At 51.0% G+C, this 18,192-nt stretch overlaps 1 protein-coding gene across 1 annotated transcript in view; it reads left to right on the top strand.

The window, feature by feature from the left end:
- Positions 1 to 2,672: 2,672 nt before the first annotated feature.
- LOC122541552 (tenascin-X-like) overlaps positions 2,673 to 18,192 on the top strand; it is a 110,919-nt gene continuing 95,399 nt past the window's right edge. The window contains exons 1-5 of the mRNA XM_043678381.1: positions 2,673 to 3,200; positions 6,570 to 7,601; positions 12,913 to 13,028; positions 14,520 to 14,673; positions 16,425 to 16,688. Of these exons, the coding sequence (XP_043534316.1) occupies positions 2,783 to 3,200; positions 6,570 to 7,601; positions 12,913 to 13,028; positions 14,520 to 14,673; positions 16,425 to 16,688 (1,984 nt within the window). The 5' untranslated portion in view covers positions 2,673 to 2,782. The remainder of the gene's footprint in view (positions 3,201 to 6,569; positions 7,602 to 12,912; positions 13,029 to 14,519; positions 14,674 to 16,424; positions 16,689 to 18,192) is intronic.

Below are 18,192 nucleotides of genomic sequence, written 5' to 3' on the forward strand. Positions count from 1 at the left end.
CTCCCACCCTCTCCCCCTCACCCCACCCTGGCTCCCACTCACTCCCACACCCAGCTTGACTCCTTTCCCATCTCCCACTCTGACTCCCACCCTTTCCACCACTCCCCCCCCACTCCCCCCACCAGCCTGATTGGCTGCCACTTTTCGAGTGTGACTGTGGGGATGGCACTTCGAGAGAGAGAGAGACTCATCTCCTCTTCAGTGCAGAAACAGCTCAGGGTGGAACCTGTTCTCCACATGAGCCTTCCCCTACATTCACCATCACAGCCTGTTTCCCCATCCCCTCCTGTTCCGGGATCCCTGCTGGGTTTAGCCTATATCCCAAATTCCCTGCTGTTCCCTACTCCCTGCTGGGTTTCGGCCTGTTTCCCCACCCCCGCCTGTTCCCTAATCCCTGCTGTGTTTATGCCTGCTTCCTCCATCCCCTCCTGTTCCCTAATCCCTGCTGGGTTTTGGCCTGTTTCCCCACCCCCGCCTGTTCCCTAATCCCTGCTGGGTTTATGCCTGTTCCCTCCATCCCCTCCTGTTCCCTGCTCCCTGCTGGATTTAGGCCTGTTTCCCCACCCCGCCTGTCCCCTGGTCCCTGCTGGGTTTAGCCTATTTCCCCTTCAGATTGGTGACACATTGTGGAAACTAATGAGCCTGGCCCAGCCCAGGCCAGGTGCTGCCTAAGGAAGCCTGTCCTTGAGCGAGGGTCTCCATGTAGCGAGTGTCTCCATGTAGCGAGTGTATGTGGAAACTGGCAGATTCCCATCAGTTCCCAGCTCTGTCAGTCTCCTTGTTCTGCATTGAGCTGTTTGGAAAAGCATCGTTTCCACCTGCTCCCCATCCCTTCTCCCCCTGCCCCCCTGTGTTTAGGGCTTGCACAGCGTGCAGGAACCCTCAATCTAATGCAGACTAAGCCCTGTCCACCCATTGTCCACTGACCTGGGCCTGACCTCCCAGTTTACAGTGCAAATGGTTTGAAATGCTGCCAGGCCCCTACCTAACCTCCCCTATTCCCATCTCCGTCATCACCTCCAGGATTTACTCCACACGTGGCCTCCAGAAACCTCCCACTTCCCTTCGATCCTTCAAGATTTTCCTGCAAAACGTTGTCTCGTTCTCCCCATCCTGATGTGCCCTTATCAAGCATTGCTCTGCTGATGTGCCTTGGACTAGCTTATTACACTGACAGTGCTATGTAAATGCACCTTCCTGCAGCCTCCCCACGTCAACAGTCGCAGTGAGTGACTGAGCTTCAGTTGGAATATGGAGCCTTCTGTTCCAGGACGCTGCAGTCGCCAGTGCAGAGCAGCTGGGTTGGCTCAGGGATGGGGGGGTGGGGAAACAGGGAGTTAGGCAGGGCCCAACGGTTTCCCTGGGGAAATCCAGAGAGAGGCAGACAGCCAAGTCCAGCTTCCTCTCTCCCTCTGAGATTCCCAGATTTCCTGTAGTGAAGGGTTAGATCATGGTCACTCATTACAGTCAGCACGCAATGGTTCACACATGGGATGTGGGGCCTCTAACACTACCCTCCCCCATCTCCCAGCCATCTCCCTTACCTCAGTAGCCTTCCTACCCAGCTGATTGATGGTCAGAGATTGAGCTGGGTTCGTAAAAAGCCTTTTCCTGAAGTTTCCCAACAGCTGCTCACTGTCACAATGGAAAGACTGAAAGAACAAAAAGATGCTAATTTCGAAATGACCTTTCCCCTCCACAGGACATCCCAAAGCATTTCATAGTCAATTAGTCCTTTTGAAATGCATAGAGTCATGGATATGTACAGCACAGAAACAGACCCTTCGGTCCAACCCATCCATGCCAACCAGATATCCTAAATTAATCTAGTCCCAGTTGTTAGCTTTTGACCCTTATCCCTCCAAACCCTTTCTATTCATATACCCATCCAGATATTTTTAAAATGTCGCAATTGTACCAGCCTCCACCACTCCCTCTGGCAGCTTATTCCATACACGTATCACCCTCCGTGTGAAAAATTACCCCTTAGGTCTCTTTCCCCTCTTACCCTAAACCTAAGCCCTCTAGATCTGGACTCCCCCACCCCAGGGAAAAGACTTTGTCTATTTATCCTATCCATGTCCCTCATGATTTTATAAACCTCTATAAGGCCACCCCTCAGCCTCCGACGCTCCAGGGAAAACAGCCCCAGCCTGTTCAGCCCCTCCCTGTCGCTCAAACCCTCCAACCCTGGCAACATCCTTGTAAATCTTTTCTGCACCCTTTCAGGTTTCACAATATCCTTCCAACAAGAGTATTGTTATAATGTAAGTTAGAAAGGTCTGGACACAGCAAGATCCCACAAACAGGCTGCATGATGAGTAGACTGTCTATCTATCTTCGAGTGGTGCTGGTTGGGACATTAACATTGGCACTAGGCCCTGGGGCAGAGCTGTACTATGCCAGCCACACTGCCATGAGATACGTTCTAGGCACCTAAGAGGGCAGGAGAGGCCTGGTTTGAATACATCTTGTGAAAGTTGGCACTCGGACAGTGCTGCATTCCCATGGGGCTGCACTCCCCTTGGGGGTCAATCTGGTTTGGTGTTCTCAAATCCCCAGTCAGATCTGAACCCGTGACTCGCGGGTAAGAGGTCAGAGTGCTACTGAGCCATGGCTGATACCTTTTTTACAACCGTAACTAATTGTGTCATTTCTCCCTCTCCAGGGTATCGTGGCACGAGCCTGTGTTCGAACAGACCTACTGACTGAAGGCGCGACCCCCAAGCCCCTGCACAAGCCTGGACTCCTCCCGCCCCCACCCCCACTTGCAGCAACAGAGATGGGGCTGGCCTTTAAGATCCTCCTCCTGTTGGTCACAGTGAGCCTGGAGGGGGGCGACTGCGCCATCTTTGTGAAGACCATCCGTCAGCGGCGGGCACTGCTGCCCAACGCCACATCCGGCCGCCCCACCACCTTCAACCACGTCTACAACATCAAGCTGCCGTACTGCAGGAACTGCTCGGCTAACGTCGCTAGGCCCCTGGCCCGCATCTTTGAGGCTCGAGATGAGGCCAGGGATGACCAGAGCTTTGAGCACACCGTCGACCCCACCAATCAGGTGGTCTTCACTCACAGGATTAACATCCCTCCACAGGTCTGTGGCTGCGACGATATTCAGGCTCTCCTAAACCGCCTGGAGGTGCTGGAGAAGCAGGTGCTGACCCTGGAGAGGCAGTGCTCGGGCAGTCCGTGCTGTGGTGAGTCTCTGTGTCAGTGCACTTCCCGGACTGACAGGCTCTGGCCTACATCAGTTACTCTCCCGGCCCAGTTGTAACCAGAGCCCCGGTGGGGGCCAGCAGGTTGAATGCCACATCCGCTTGTCAGGAATGTTTGAAGCTAATGTGTTGACGTTTGGTTAACGGGGAGCGATAATGGGATGGTGATCAGGCTGTCGTTGTCACGGTGGATGGAGTGAGGGAGGAAGAGAGAGTGAAAGAGAGGGACTCTCGCAAAAAAATAGAAATTGCTGGAGAAATGTAGAAACACGAAGCAGAAGACAGGAGCAGGAGGAGGCCATTCGGCCCTTCGAGCCTGCTCTGCCATTCATCTCCATCATGGCTGATCATCCAACTCAACAGCCTCATCCTTCTTTCTCCCCATAACCTTTGATCCCATTCACCCCAAGTGCTATATCTAGCCGTCTTCAATGCAATCAATGTTTTGGCATCAGCTACTTCCTGTGGTAATGAATTCCACTGGCTCACCCCTCTCTGGGTGAAGAAATGTCTCCTCACCTCTGTCCTAAATGGTCCACCCGAACCCTCGGACTGGTTCTGGATACCCCACCCCATCAGGAACATCCTCCCTGTATCTACCCTGTCTAGACCTATTAGGATTTTATAAGTCTCTCTGAGATCCCCGCCCCCTCCCCCACATAAACTCCAGCAAAAACAATCCTAACCTAGTCAATCTCTCCTCATATATCAGTCCCACTGTCCCCGGAATCAGCCTGATAGACCTTCGCTGCGCTCCCTCGAGAGCAGGAGCATCCTTCCTCAGAAAAGGAGCCCAAACCTGCCTCACCAAGGTTCTGTGTAACTGCGACAACACACCCCTGCTTGAAACCTCTCACAGCTCAGCGGGTCTGGCAGTGTCAGTAGAGAAAACACAGAGCTAATGTTTCTCGTGCATTTCCTCAGAGTTGCTAGTAGCGAGGAAATGGTGGGTGTATATATCCTTAAAGCCAAGGGGGCAAAAAAAGGGGGAAGGAATTAATGATAGGTGGAGACAGATGCCAGAGGGAGAGAACAACAAGTCAGGCAGACAGAAGGATCGATAAGGGTGAGCTTCGGAGAATCAAAAGCTACTCATGGGAACCATGAAAGCAGTGCTGAAAGCAGGGGGTGGGAGAAAGTGTGCAGGCCCTAACATTATTGAACTGGATATCAAATCTTGACGGCTGCAGGGTCCCCCAAGCGGAGAATGAGATGCTGTTCCTCAAAGACAGAGAGGATGTGGTTGGCTCACCGTTGCATGGGTTGGCAATATCACTGACTGAGTGGGATGATATTGCACTGCGTTCTTCTTTAGCCTGTGGAACAGTGAAAGAATTCATTGTGAAGCCTTTGGGGGAAGACTCCAAGGCAAATCCTTCACAAACTGGGATTTGACAAACTGTGAATGGGCTGTGGGACCTGAATGGTGACATTTCCACAGTCTGGCACATGTTCCAATTCCTGGCAGTAGGAATGATTTCCTACAGTGTGGAAACAGGCCCTTCAGCCCAACAAGCCCACACCAACCCTCCGAAGAGGGTCCTCTGATTCGATTAGATTATCCAGCCTGGCAGGGGAAATCGTCTCCGTAGGGATGATAGACTGCAGGGATTTCCACTGACACGGTCTGCAGGAGCAATTTAATGATCTTTATTCGTCATAAAACTTGCATTTTATTCCAGATTTGATCATTGAATTTTATTCCTCTCCTCCCTGGGGATTGGGGAGGCTATTGGAGCAGGATTCGAACTGATGCCTTTGGAGGATTGGTCCAGGTCCCTGGATTACTAGCACAGTCCCATCATATGTCAGGTTTGGTGTTTGCTCAGTGCTAAGTGGTTCTGAGCTGGTGTAAGTGTTGATAGTGGACACTTGATATTGGACACCAACTGGAGGACTGTAGGCCTCTCAGTGGTTTGTCTTGGAGTTACTTTCGCCTGGTAACAGGTTTCCATATGTCAGACTGCCAACAGGCCACAAATACATAACCACAAAACCAATCGGCAACATTCCCGACACCTCAGATCTTCAACTCTGTCATTGAGTTTGTTGGTTCAGACCACTTCCTGCGGATGGTAAATGCACTGCCCCCTTGTGGTATTGCTGTGTACTGGAGGTCTGATTTCTGCTCCATCTCAGACAAGCAAGGAATGGGAGTCGGGAGTGTGTGGTATTTGTTAAAATTAATCTTACTCTCCCTGCAAGGGGGAAGGGACAAGTAAAGTGTCACTTTGTCATTGAGTCGTAAAGATGTGAAGACCCTTCAATCTAACTCATCCATGCCGACCAGATATAATAACCTAATCTAGGCCCATTTTCCAGCACTTAGCCCATATCTGTCTAAACCCTCCATATTCATACACCCATCAGATACCTTTTAAATGTTGCAATTGTACTAGCCTCCACCACTTCCTCTGGCAGCTCATTCCATACACGCACCACCCTCTGCATGAAAAGGTTGCACCTTCGGTCCCTTTTATATCGTTCCCCTCTCACCCTAAACATACGCCCTCTAGTTCTGGACTCCCCCACCCCAAGGAAAAGACCTTGTTATTTACCCTATCCATGCCCCTCATGATTTTATATGGACCTTTCCGGACTGTCACGTGTGTGTGTAGATGTTGGTTCGGGACAGGATTGGGTCCCGCTGTCTTGTCAAACAATCCAACATCTAAAACCTAACTTTTCTGGAGGGAATCCCACAGGATCAAGGAGGAATGCTACTCTTACATCCGCCACAACAGCCCCCTGACTTTGGTGAAGGGGATGTACCTAAGATCCTGTTTCATTGCACAACATTAGCTCCTGTTGCTGGCCATCTTGTGTGCTATTTCCACATGCTGTCTTGCAGTGAGCTGCAGGTTAACCCAGTTCTGATCAACTGGAGCTGTTCTCTTTGGGCAAGAGAAGGCCATTTCATCAGGTCATCATCGGTAAAGGGTTTGGACGGAGTAGACGGAGGGAGAGAGAGAGAGAGGAGGGGAGAGAGGGAAAGTCTCCCTATTAACAGAGGATTGAGAGCAGCAGACCCTAATGGCAAGGGAAGGATTGGGGAAAACTCAGGGAAAACCGATAGGTTCTGATCCAGAATGGCCCGAGAGTGGGGTTGGGCATGGACTCAAACACGGCCTTGGAAAGGAATTCAGATAGGCATCCGAGAGACAGGATGTACTAGGGGGTCTGGAAAAGGCAGGGGAGTGTTACTGCGTGAATAGTCCTGGCACAGGGCTGAATGGCCTCATTCGGGGCTGATATCTCCCTTGGTGTGACCTGACGGTGGGTGGGTAGGAGGATTGGCTGCACTGTCGAGGTGGCTCCAGGCCTAACGGTTCACTCTCTCTCCCTTTCCAGGTATGAAGCGTGTGGACTGCGGTGCCCATGGAAGGTTCAGCTCCTCTAGCTGCAGCTGTGTTTGTAACCAGGGCTGGACGGGGCCAACCTGTGCCAAGGCTAGCTGCCCTGCCAGCTGCCACCCTCCCCAGGGTGACTGTGTGGATGGCCGGTGTGTGTGTCGTCAGGGGTTCACAGGCGAGGACTGCAGCAAGGAGAGCTGCCCCGATGACTGTAATGACCAGGGCCGCTGTATCGATGATGAGTGTGTCTGCTTCCCTGGCTACACGGGCTACGGCTGTACTGAGCAGACCTGCCCTGATGACTGTAGGGACCACGGCAAGTGTGTCAATGGCCGCTGCATCTGTGACAAGGGCTACTCCGGCTTCGACTGCCGCCTCGAAGATTGTCCGGGAGACTGCAGCGGACAAGGGCGCTGTATCGATGGCGAGTGCGTCTGTAACACAGGCTTCTCAGGACGGGACTGCAGCCTTCCGGCCTGTCCCAGTAACTGTCACCGCCGAGGGAGCTGTGTCAACGGCAAGTGTGTCTGCAGGAAAGGCTTCACTGGGCCTGACTGCAGCCTGAAAGCTTGTCCTGAGAACTGTAACAACCGAGGGCGATGTGTCAATGGGAAATGTGTCTGTAACACAGGCTATTCAGGACCTTCCTGTGGGACCCAGACCTGTCCTGAGAACTGTAACAACCAAGGGCGATGTGTCAATGGGAAATGTGTCTGTAACACAGGCTATTCAGGATCTTCCTGTGGGACCCAGACCTGTCCTGAGAACTGTAACAACCGAGGGCGATGTGTCAATGGGAAATGTGTCTGTAACACAGGCTATTCAGGACCTTCCTGTAAAACACAGACCTGTCCTGAGAACTGTAACAACCGAGGGCGATGTGTCAATGGGAAATGTGTCTGTAACACAGGCTATTCAGGGCCTTCCTGTGGGACCCAGACCTGTCCTGAGAACTGTAACAACCGAGGGCGATGTGTTGATGGAAAGTGCGTCTGCAAGGATGGGTTCGCAGGAAATGATTGTTCAATTGGTGAGCTGCTTTCCCTTTCTCTCTTTCTCATGGCTGGTGTCTCAGTGCAGAATATAACTGTACAGATAGCCACTGCAGCCAGGCTGCTCTGTCAGGCACTGCCCATCAGATCGCGAGTTATATCTCTCATTGTCTGTTCTTACCAGTGTCTCAGACTGAGAAGGGTTTAGTTTTATTATTACTCATTCATGGGATGAGTGGGTGACTGCCTGGGTCAGCATTTCCTGCCCAACCACATTACTGTGGGTCAGGAGTCACAGATAGGCCAGACCAGGTAAGGCTGCAGTTTCCTCCCCTGAAGGATATTAGTGAACCAGATGGGTTTTTCCGAAAATCGACAATGGATTCATGGTCCTCATTAGATTCAGATAGTCCCCAGATTGTTTTCTAATTGAATTCAAATTCAACCATTTGCCGTTGTGGGATCTGAACTCAGCACCCCGGAACATTACCAGGGTCTCTGGATTAACAGTTCAATGATAATACCACTCGGCCATCGCCTCCCCTATCTTCACTGGCGAATCCAGGTTCTACATTCTGCCCAGGTTTGTGCCAGCAATGTCCATGAGCTTACAGAAGATGGAAGGACATGACTTTTGGTTTTTAACATGATGTTTGTTTTGGACTTTGTATTAACTCTGCCTTTCAGACAATGAATATTGTCTTTCCCTCCCTGGTTCCTCTCTGTTTGGGGGTGGTGTGGCTGGGCTGGCTCCTCTCTGGTGTGAAATGGGTTAACACAGAATCACACAGAGCTGGCTCAGCCTCAGAGGTGCTGTGAGGGAGGGATGAGCGACCCTGGCCCTGACCTAAAACCATTCCCTGGAGTTGGGAGCCAAGAAACGGGCGTTCACCATTTGGCCAATCTGGCTCAGGGGCAAGGTGACCATCCCTCTGCCGCCCAGTGATGCCAGGCGGTGAGAGTGGGTGGGATTCCTGACCAACACACTCCACACCACACAGCTAGAAGTGTATGATCCCACATTATAACCCAACCACTCCTAAAACCAAAATCTCTCCCTCAGAGAGACCATTGGGAATGATCCATGAAGGACTGACATTCTGCTGGGTGCTAGGGGACACACAGGGACACGGCACAGGGAGAGTCACTCTCGGCCCTGGAAATGCTTGATACGAAAAGTTGATCTTCAAGAGAAAAAGTGTCCCACATTCCAATATTCACCCTGATTTTTGATAAACATCTATAAACATACCAAGTTCTAATTCAAATAATGCCAGATGGATGAGATACAGGGAGGATGGATCCTTCTGGGTGGGGAGACTGATCCATCCACACAGGATACGGGCGAAACCATTTAGGATTGGGATGAGGAAACATTTCTTCATTTCAGGAACCTGTAGAATTCTCCTCCACAAAAGGCAAGTCACTGAAGGTTTTCACGGTGGCTCAGTGGTTAGCACTGCTGCCTCACGATGCCAGGGACCCGGGTTCAATTCTAGCCTCGGGCGACTCTCTGTGTGGAGTTTGTACATTCTCCCTGTGTCTGTGTGGGTTTCCTCTCACAGTCCTAAGATGTGCAGGTTAGGGTGAATTGACCATGCTAAATTGCCCACAGTGTTCAGGGATGTGGAGGTTAGCTGCATTAGTCATGGGCAAATGTAGGGTAGGGGAATGGGTCTGGGGGGGGTAATCTTCAGAGGGTCATTGTTGGACAAAATGGCCTGTTTCCACACTATGATTCTGTATTTGAGAAAGAGACAGAATTTAAAAGCAATAAGGTTCATGGGGAGAAAACAGACTATGGCATTGATAGAGGAGATCAGCCAAGATCATGTTGAATAGTGGAGCAGGCTTGAAGGGCCGAATGGCCTCCTCCTGGGCCTAGGTTCTATGAGTGGGGAAGGGGGAGAGTGTATCTGGTGTACTCTCTGACTCAGGTTTCATCTGCTGTTGGCTCCACTTCTCTCCGAATTGTGATCAAACATTTCTGTCAGGTCCCATCGCCAAGGGAGAAGCAATTAAGAGATTTACAGCTCTGCCCTCTGACCTCAGTAAGCCCTCTTGGAAATAAAAATGCATGATAAAGGATGGAAGTGACTTTTGTCAATGATCCACGAGAGCAGGCTCTCAGATAAAAGAGATTGTGTTTATTTACACACGGCACATCCCACAGTGCACGGCACAGCCTCTTTCGAATTCACTGAGATGTTGCAGCAAACGTGCAAGCCAATTTTTGCACAGCAAGATCCCACAAGCTGACAATGACCAGGTTAGCCTGTCTTCTGCTGTGCCTTGGCGATAACTCCTCGATCTTCTTTTGACACTACAAGATGGGATGGTAACATCGACCTGAAAGGGCAAACAAAGCTTTGGTTTAACATTGTTGGGGCGGTACGGTGGCTCAGTGGTTAGCACTGCTGCCTCACAGCACCAGGGACCCTGGTTTGATTCCAGCCTCGGGCGACTGTCTGTGTGGAGTTTGCACGATCTCCCCGTGTCTGCGTGGGTTTCCTCTGGGTGCTCCGGTTCCCTCTCAGAGATGGGTGGGTTGGCCATGGGATGATGTCCAGGGGTGTGGATTAGCCAATTGGAAATGCAGGGTTATGGGTCTGTGTGGGATGCTGTCCGGAGAGGCAGTGTAGACTCAATGGGCCAAATGGCCTGTTTCCACGCCATAGGGAGTCTATGAATTGACGGGACCTTAACGAGAGGAGATTTCACTTTTGCCCGGTGATGCTGTAACATTGCGATTAACAGAAGAATGTCTTTGAAGAGTCATTTGGAACAGGCTATGAGGCCAGGGAGGAGGGGGAGGAGACACTGACTGGCTCCTTTGACTTTCAGCAGTTATTTTGAAAGAAGGGTTTTATTGAAGTTGGATGAAGAAGGGTAAAGAGCAATCTCACAGAAAAATGTCCTGTTTGTTGACAGAATGGTTCAAAATCCAGGGATGAAAGTAAGAGTGGGTTTGACATTCCACTTTGGAATTCCTGGCTGTTTCTCGGGCAGCTCAGTACCACATTGGCTGCCAGGCTTGTCTGGAATGGAAAAGGCTGGGGCCAGCATGCCAACCAAAGTCCAGGGTCATGACCAGCGGTTAGGCCCCTGCTCTGTTCCAACATCTCCCACTAAAGGAAGCGGGGGGAGGGTGCTAGGCGCCGATGGTCTGGGCTGAGCTGTTGCGGGAGGTCTGATTGGGTTTGTGGATAATCTTGGCAAGGCTACTTTGGTGTGTTGAGTGTTAGGGTGGCTGGGGGCAGGGGGTTAGCGCTAGGGGCGGGTTTGGAGGGCTGTGGAAAGATCTCTTGCCAGTGATGGGATCCGAGCGTATCCACAGGGACGAGAGCTGCATTAGGTGTGATAAATATGGGAACCTTCTAGGGGCCGTGTCCAGAGAAGGAGTGGAGGAGTTACGAAGACAGCAGCTGTGTGGAACCACTCTAAAAGTTTTCTCCGCATTTGAATGGCTCTGAAGTTAACTCAAAGTCACTCGAGTGTGATGAGCTCCATCAGTTTGTGACGCTGGTGAATTTTGCAAAGCAAATCGTCAAATGAAGATTTAAAAGCAGGATCCTCCTGTTCTGGGAGTCTTGTCCTTTTGATGATTTTAATATTAATCCCTCAGCCAGTATCAGAAAACTTTCCCCAGGGCAGGATTGACTGGTACGGGAAGTCATAGTTTGAAGATATTAGGAGGAAGGTATAGAGGAGGCATCAGAGCTAGGTACTTTACACAGAGAGTTGTGAATGCATGGAATGCGTTGCCAGTGGTGGTGATGGAAGCGAAGTCATTGGGGACATTTAAGTGACTGCTGGACATGCACATGGATAGCAGTGAGTTGAGGGGTGCGTAGGTTGTTACTATATTTTACATTAGGATTAAGTCTCAGCACAACATCGTGGGCCTAAGGGCCTGTTCTGTGCTGTACTTTTCTATCTATGTATATCTATCAGCCTTTTGTGCCGTCATCTTAAAGCTGACTTGAGGGATCTTGCTGTGCACAATTTGATTGCTGAATTTTTTCCCTTCGCTTTAAGTGATAGAAAAGTGAACGCCTGTTCCAGGCAATCTGAACCATTAGGAAAAGCCCTGTTCTGAATAAGGGTGTTGCATGAGGACCTCATGGTGTGTCTGTGTATGAGTACTGACCAGAGATCTCTCCACTGACACTCCATTATCCTCCAGCAGCCCTGGGCAAGAGCTGCTCTATGTTTCCAAACCGTGGATAATGTGAATTCAGCTCTGATGATGACTCAAATGCTAACCTGGTGGATGTGGCCGTCCATGATTTCTGCATGTGCACAGTTTCCTGTCACGTAAATGGCTTCAGGCGAAAGCTTTCCATCTCAGGGACTGATCCATCCTTTAAACTTCCTCATTAAACTCTGGCAAGGACTGATTCAGAGTGGTTTGATTCTTGGGAAATGTGATCCTGAAAGGATGTGTCCCAGCCAGGAATTTATCCCTGTGAATTGGCCAGCTAACTGAACGCAATGGAAGGTGCTGAGTTTGGATGGTATTCAAACAATGCAGCGTTTACCTCAATGTTAGAACCACATCACATCAAGGTATTGCTGTTCCCACAGAGCGTTCGCTAGTGCTCTGATTTATCAGAAACACAAGCAGAAAGTGCTGGAGAAACTCAGCAGGTCTGGTACCATTCTGTGGGGGGAGAAACCGGGTTAATGTTTGAGTCTGATACGAGTCCTTCGGAATGTTTCTGGATTCCATTGGAAGCCGGAAATGACAAGAGTCTTTGTCCCTGAGGGAATCCAAGGGGAGTGACAGGAAAATGAAGAGAAAGCAGAGTTGCTGTCCTGATTGTATTCAGTAGCGGAGCAAGTTTGAGAATGCCAAAGACCTGTTTATTATCTTCATGACATTGTGGTTCATTTGAGGCTCCTGTCACACAGCACAGGATTTAATTTGATTTATTAATGTCGCATGTGCCCAGCTACAGTTTGGCCTTACATACAGTCCAAGAGATCATACCATACACAGTATGTATCAGGGTAACAGGACAGAGTGAGCAATACAATGGTACAGCTGCAGAGACATTGTATAAAGAGCGAGATCAACACTCAGATCATCAGCATTCTAATTAACAGCAGGGGAGATGCTGTTGGTGCGTGTGTTTAAACCTTTGTATTTTCTCCCCGATGGAAGAGGGTGGAAGAGATGATAACCAGGTTGGGAGGGCTCTTTAATGCTGAGGTGTAGATGGAGTCAGTGGATGGGAAATTGGCTTCTGTGATGGACTGGGCCCGTGTCAGTGCCTTCACATTCTTGCTCAGGGAACGCTCTGAATGATTTTCGATTCGATAAAGCCTTTGTCCACCTTGTTACAGAAATCCCAGCCGCCATCCGGCTTCATGTGAAGAAGGTCCTGGAGAACAAGGCGACTGTGGGTTGGGAGCTGCCGCAGGTTCCAGTCGATTCCTGGGAGATCACCTTCCGATCCCTGGTAAAGAACCATGGCGGGGAGTGGGTGAGGGGGTGAGGGGCGGGGGGAGAGAGTGCGGGGGTCGAGTGTCAGCCGGAAGGAGGGGCGTCTCCAAAATTCACTGAGATTGTCAGCCCGGGAAAAGGTCACGGAGGCAAAGGAAACAGGCCCTTCAACCCAACTCATTTATGCCAACCAGATTTCCCATTTGCCTGCGTTTGGCCCATATCACTCCAGTGCCTGGCACACACCCCAGCAAACCTCACTGGAAAGTAGGTGGGGGATGGGATTCCCTGGCATCAATCCTTCCTCTGGGCACCATGTGAGTGTGTCTCAGGTCCCAGTCTTATGGCCTATTAGGGCAAAGAAAACTGACCTGGGCACACTGGGCACAATCACCGTGGTGTGCCCTGTCTGACCTACCTGTCGTTGGTCGGAGGGGGGTGGAGGGAGAGATGGGGAGTTTCCTTCCTGAATCAGGGTCTGTAGATCCCGCCTGGAGAACCTGACCTTTAACCCATTAGCTTCCCACTCAGCTCACGGGGAGAAGGTTCCAGAAAGCTGCTGGCAGTTTGAGCTGGAGGAGGAAAAGGAGGAAGAGAGAGCTTGGATGTTCCTTCATTAACCTCAAAGTGGCTTCAATGGAGCCAAATAGTGACTAACATCCACCCCTTAAGTTCCCATCAACAGTTCCTCTACCATCACTGACTGCCACACCGTGCGCAAAGAGGCAGAGCGTGGAAAGGGTCCAGTGAATTGCCCAGTAATCCTGAGCAGCCATAGCTGACCCCTCACCCCTGAGTGGTCAGGAGAGGCTGGGATGTGCTGATGGTGATGACATTGGGTACAGTTACCAAACTCACTGACAGAAACAAACCAGTTTGGGACCACTGCACCCCACTCCCCGATCCCCTCATGCAGAAACACTCAACACAATGTCATGAAATGTAGCTGCAGAGGGGAGGCCATTCGGCCCGCAATGCCTGTGCAAGCCCTTCAGAAGAGGGACCTAATTTGCCTCATGTACCATCCCGAAATCCAGCCAATTACCCCTCTTCAGGTTCACACTGGTATTATGCCCGGAGGTTTGTCAGTACCTTTCGGATCACAACAAATCCCTGAGGAAAGGAATTCCCTACTGGCTTTATCACTCGTTACCTGTGAAATGTTCTCTGCTACCTGACCCTCCTGCCTCATTGATTCACCAACTAAACCGCTCCATAAACTGACGGCTCTGGTGGACGAGGGAAACGTCACCCCCTTCTTCAGCTCCCACCCTCCAACACACCCCACCACCCCCTGCCTCCCCCGGGGGTATCACCGCCTGGATGACCCTCTCCACTGTGGCTCAAAGCAGGACGAGAGGTCAGGGGTCGGGGTCACCTCCTGACTGCTGCGGTGGAGCGGGACCAACCAGTAGGGGTTTGTCATGGCAATGATGGTGGTGGGCCGGGGAGCCTGTTAGCTGTGATTCCAGGGTTTCTGCCACCTGATGTGTCCCATCCCTCCCAGCAGGAGGACGTTGGTCAGCTGACCCATCTCGTGGCTGGCTCCAAGAGCACGTTCCAGCAGACAGGCCTGGCTTCAGGGCAGGAGTATGAGGTGACAGTGCGGGCAAAGAAGGGCAAGAGGTTGGGGCCGGCCGTATCCAGGACCCTCACAACACGTGAGTACACTTCAGAACGTGACAGCTTACCCAGTCACCGTATTGGCCCCAGGAATGGGCATTTTCCCAAACAGAGGGGGCTAAGGCATGACATTGGGAGGCAGATCAAACAGCAACAGCAGCTCATGTCCAATACAATCCATTTCCCGTAACTCTGGGGAAGTGTCTGGAACTGAAAAGGGCTGAAACAGATACATACACACACGTGTGCGCAAGCTCACACACACGCTTGGACACACGCGCTTACATTCACACGCACAGACACACACACACAGAACACATGCACGCAGACACACACACACACAAACATACTCAAACACATTCTCACACACACACACAGACACACACAAACACACACACACATACACACATACTCAGACATACACACAGACACGCACACAGATTCATACGGTGTTGGGGAGTCAGTAACTGAGCTATGAGACAGTATGTCACTCTGTACAGTGTTGGGGAGTCAGTAACTGAGCTATGAGACAGTGTGTCACGCTGTACAGTGTTGGGGAGTCAGTAACTGGGCTGTGAGACAGTGAGTCACTCTGTACAGTGTTGGGGAGTCAGTAACTGAGCTATGAGACAGTGTGTCACTCTGTACAGTGTTGGGGAGTCAGTAACTGGGCTGTGAGACAGTGAGTCACTCTGTACAGTGTTGGGGAGTCAGTAACTGGGCTGTGAGACAGTGTGTCACTCTGTACAGTGTTGGGGAGTCAGTAACTGGGCTGTGAGACAGGGAGTCACTCTGTACAGTGTTGGGGAGTCAGTAACTGGGCTGTGAAACAGGGAGTCATTCTGTATAGTGTTGGGGAGTCAGTAACTGAGCTGTGAGACAGTGTGTCACTCTGTACAGTGTTGGGGAGTCAGTAACTGAGCTATGAGACAGTGTGTCACTCTGTACAGTGTTGGGGAGTCAGTAACTGGGCTGTGAGACAGTGAGTCACTCTGTACAGTGTTGGGGAGTCAGTAACTGGGCTGTGAGACAGGGAGTCATTCTATACAGTGTTGGGGAGTCAGTAACTGAGCTGTGAGACAGTGAGTCACTCTGTACAGTGTTGGGGAGTCAGTCACTGGGCTGTGAGACAGGGAGTCACTCTGTACAGTGTTGGGGAGTCAGTAACTGGGCTGTGAGACAGGGAGTCATTCTGTACAGTGTTGGGGAGTCAGTAACTGAGCTGTGAGACAATGTGTCACTCTGTGCAGTGTTGGGGAGTCAGTCACTGGGCTGTGAGACAGTGAGTCACTCTGTGCAGTGTTGGGGAGTCAGTAACTGGGCTGTGAGACTGTGTGTCACTCTGTACAGTGTTGGGGAGTCAGTAACTGGGCTGTGAGACAGTGAGTCACTCTGTACAGTGTTGGGGAGTCAGTAACTGGGCTGTGAGACAGTGAGTCATTCTGTACAGTGTTGGGGAGTCAGTAACTGAGCTGTGAGACAGTGAGTCACTCTGTACAGTGTTGGGGAGTCAGTAACTGGGCTGTGAGACAGTGAGTCATTCTGTACAGTGTTGGGGAGTCAGTAACTGAGCTGTGAGACAGGGAGTCATTCTGTACAGTGTTGGGGAGTCAGTAACTGGGCTGTGAGACAGTGTTGGGGAGTCAGTAACTGGGCTGTGAGACAGTGAGTCACTCTGTATTATATTTGGTGCATCAGTAACTGCAGTAACAGGCAGTGGGTCTGCTCTGTGCTATGTGGTTCCTGGATTGGTCTGTGCACTGACTGAACTATGTTCTCCTGGCTGCAGTGATCGATGGGCCACGGAATCTCCACGTAGTCTCAGCGACCAACTCCACCATTGAGCTGGGCTGGAAGAAGCCAGAAGCCTCCATTGACCATTATCGCCTCAACTACTCGTCAGCGACTGGCAAACGCAGCCAGGTGGTAGTGCCTGCCAGTAACAGCAGCATCGTACTGACAGGGCTGGAGGCTGGCGTTGAACACACCATCTTCCTGGTGGGGGAGAAAGGTCAACACCAGAGCAAGGCCGTCGCCACCAAAGGAACAACTGGTACGTCCCCCCATCCCCGGGAAGCAAGCAAACCCTGGCCTGACTTGCATTTCCCTCGTGCCTGTTTCAACTGGCATTTGCTTTAAAAACAGCACAGTGCTCTCTTCAGGTGCATCACTGTTGTGGTCTAAGGTGGGCAGCAGCTTATGCACGCACAGCAAGATCCCACAGACAATGCATGATAATAACTCGATAATCTGATTCTTGTTGTGATGCTGCCCGAGGGATGAGAATTTGGCAGTGCACTACTGCAGAGCTCCCCTGGCCTTTTGCAGCTGAGCTTTTATATCCAATCTACAGACACACACACACACACACATGCACTCAAGCACAAACACACACATAGACACACACACAGGCACTTACGCGCGCGCACATACACACACTCACAACCTCACACAGGCACTGACACACACACATACACACACAGACACACACACTCACACAGACACAAACACAGACACACACACAGACACACACACTCATACACACACACAGATATACACACACGCAGACACACAGACACATACACATACACACAGACATGGACACACTCATTCTGTCACACAGACAGACACAAGTGCACATAGACACAGACACATGCACACACAGATTCACAGACACACACGACACACACACATAACTGAGAAGGCAGACTGAGCCTCAGTTTAATGTGCTCTCTGCTATATGGTGCCTGTGGTGGTGCTCTCTGGATTACACTGTGAGTGCGTGTGAAAGGCCAGGACATTTGGAGAATACTTGTCCATTTGAACTGGAGCTGTCTGTTTCAGTGCTGCTCTGTGTGTGTGAGAGAGAACGGGGAGCATAAGACAGAGCAATAGAGTCTCATCCATTCACATTTGAGTTTCTCACTGACTGCAATATGAATGAAGGTCAGCACCAGGTTCAATCAGTGGTGCTAGGGTCTTTGAAAGAGAGTCAAGGGCAATAGATCCTGAGCATACACATCAAGTACTCGATATTTCCTGTTGCCAAGTCAACCACTGAGTCTCAGTCACTTACTCTTCACCATGATGTTAAATATTAGTCTGACACCAGTACTGTGGAGGAAGCCAGGAGCTTCTGAACATCCCACACAACCAGGGCCAGCTTGGCTCCTGAATATATCTCAGGTCAACCCAGCAAATAACTGCATTCCTGAATGTGCACCCTGACCCATGGCATGGTACACAGCAAAACACACACCCCGACACTGCTACACCCAGACACAGCTGCACCCAGACACAGCTGCACCCAGACACAGCTGCACCCAGACACAGGTACACCCAGACACAGCTACACCCAGACACAGCTGCACCCAGACACAGGTACACCCAGACACAGGTACACCCAGACACAGCTACACCCAGACACAGCTACACCCAGACACAGGTACACCCAGACACAGGTACACCCAGACACAGGTACACCCAGACACAGGTACACCCAGACACAGGTACACCCAGACACAGGTACACCCAGACACAGGTACACCCAGACACAG

The sequence above is a fragment of the Chiloscyllium plagiosum genome, chromosome 37 (genome assembly GCF_004010195.1).
Source record: "Chiloscyllium plagiosum isolate BGI_BamShark_2017 chromosome 37, ASM401019v2, whole genome shotgun sequence".
In the NCBI taxonomy this organism is placed as follows: domain Eukaryota; kingdom Metazoa; phylum Chordata; class Chondrichthyes; order Orectolobiformes; family Hemiscylliidae; genus Chiloscyllium; species Chiloscyllium plagiosum.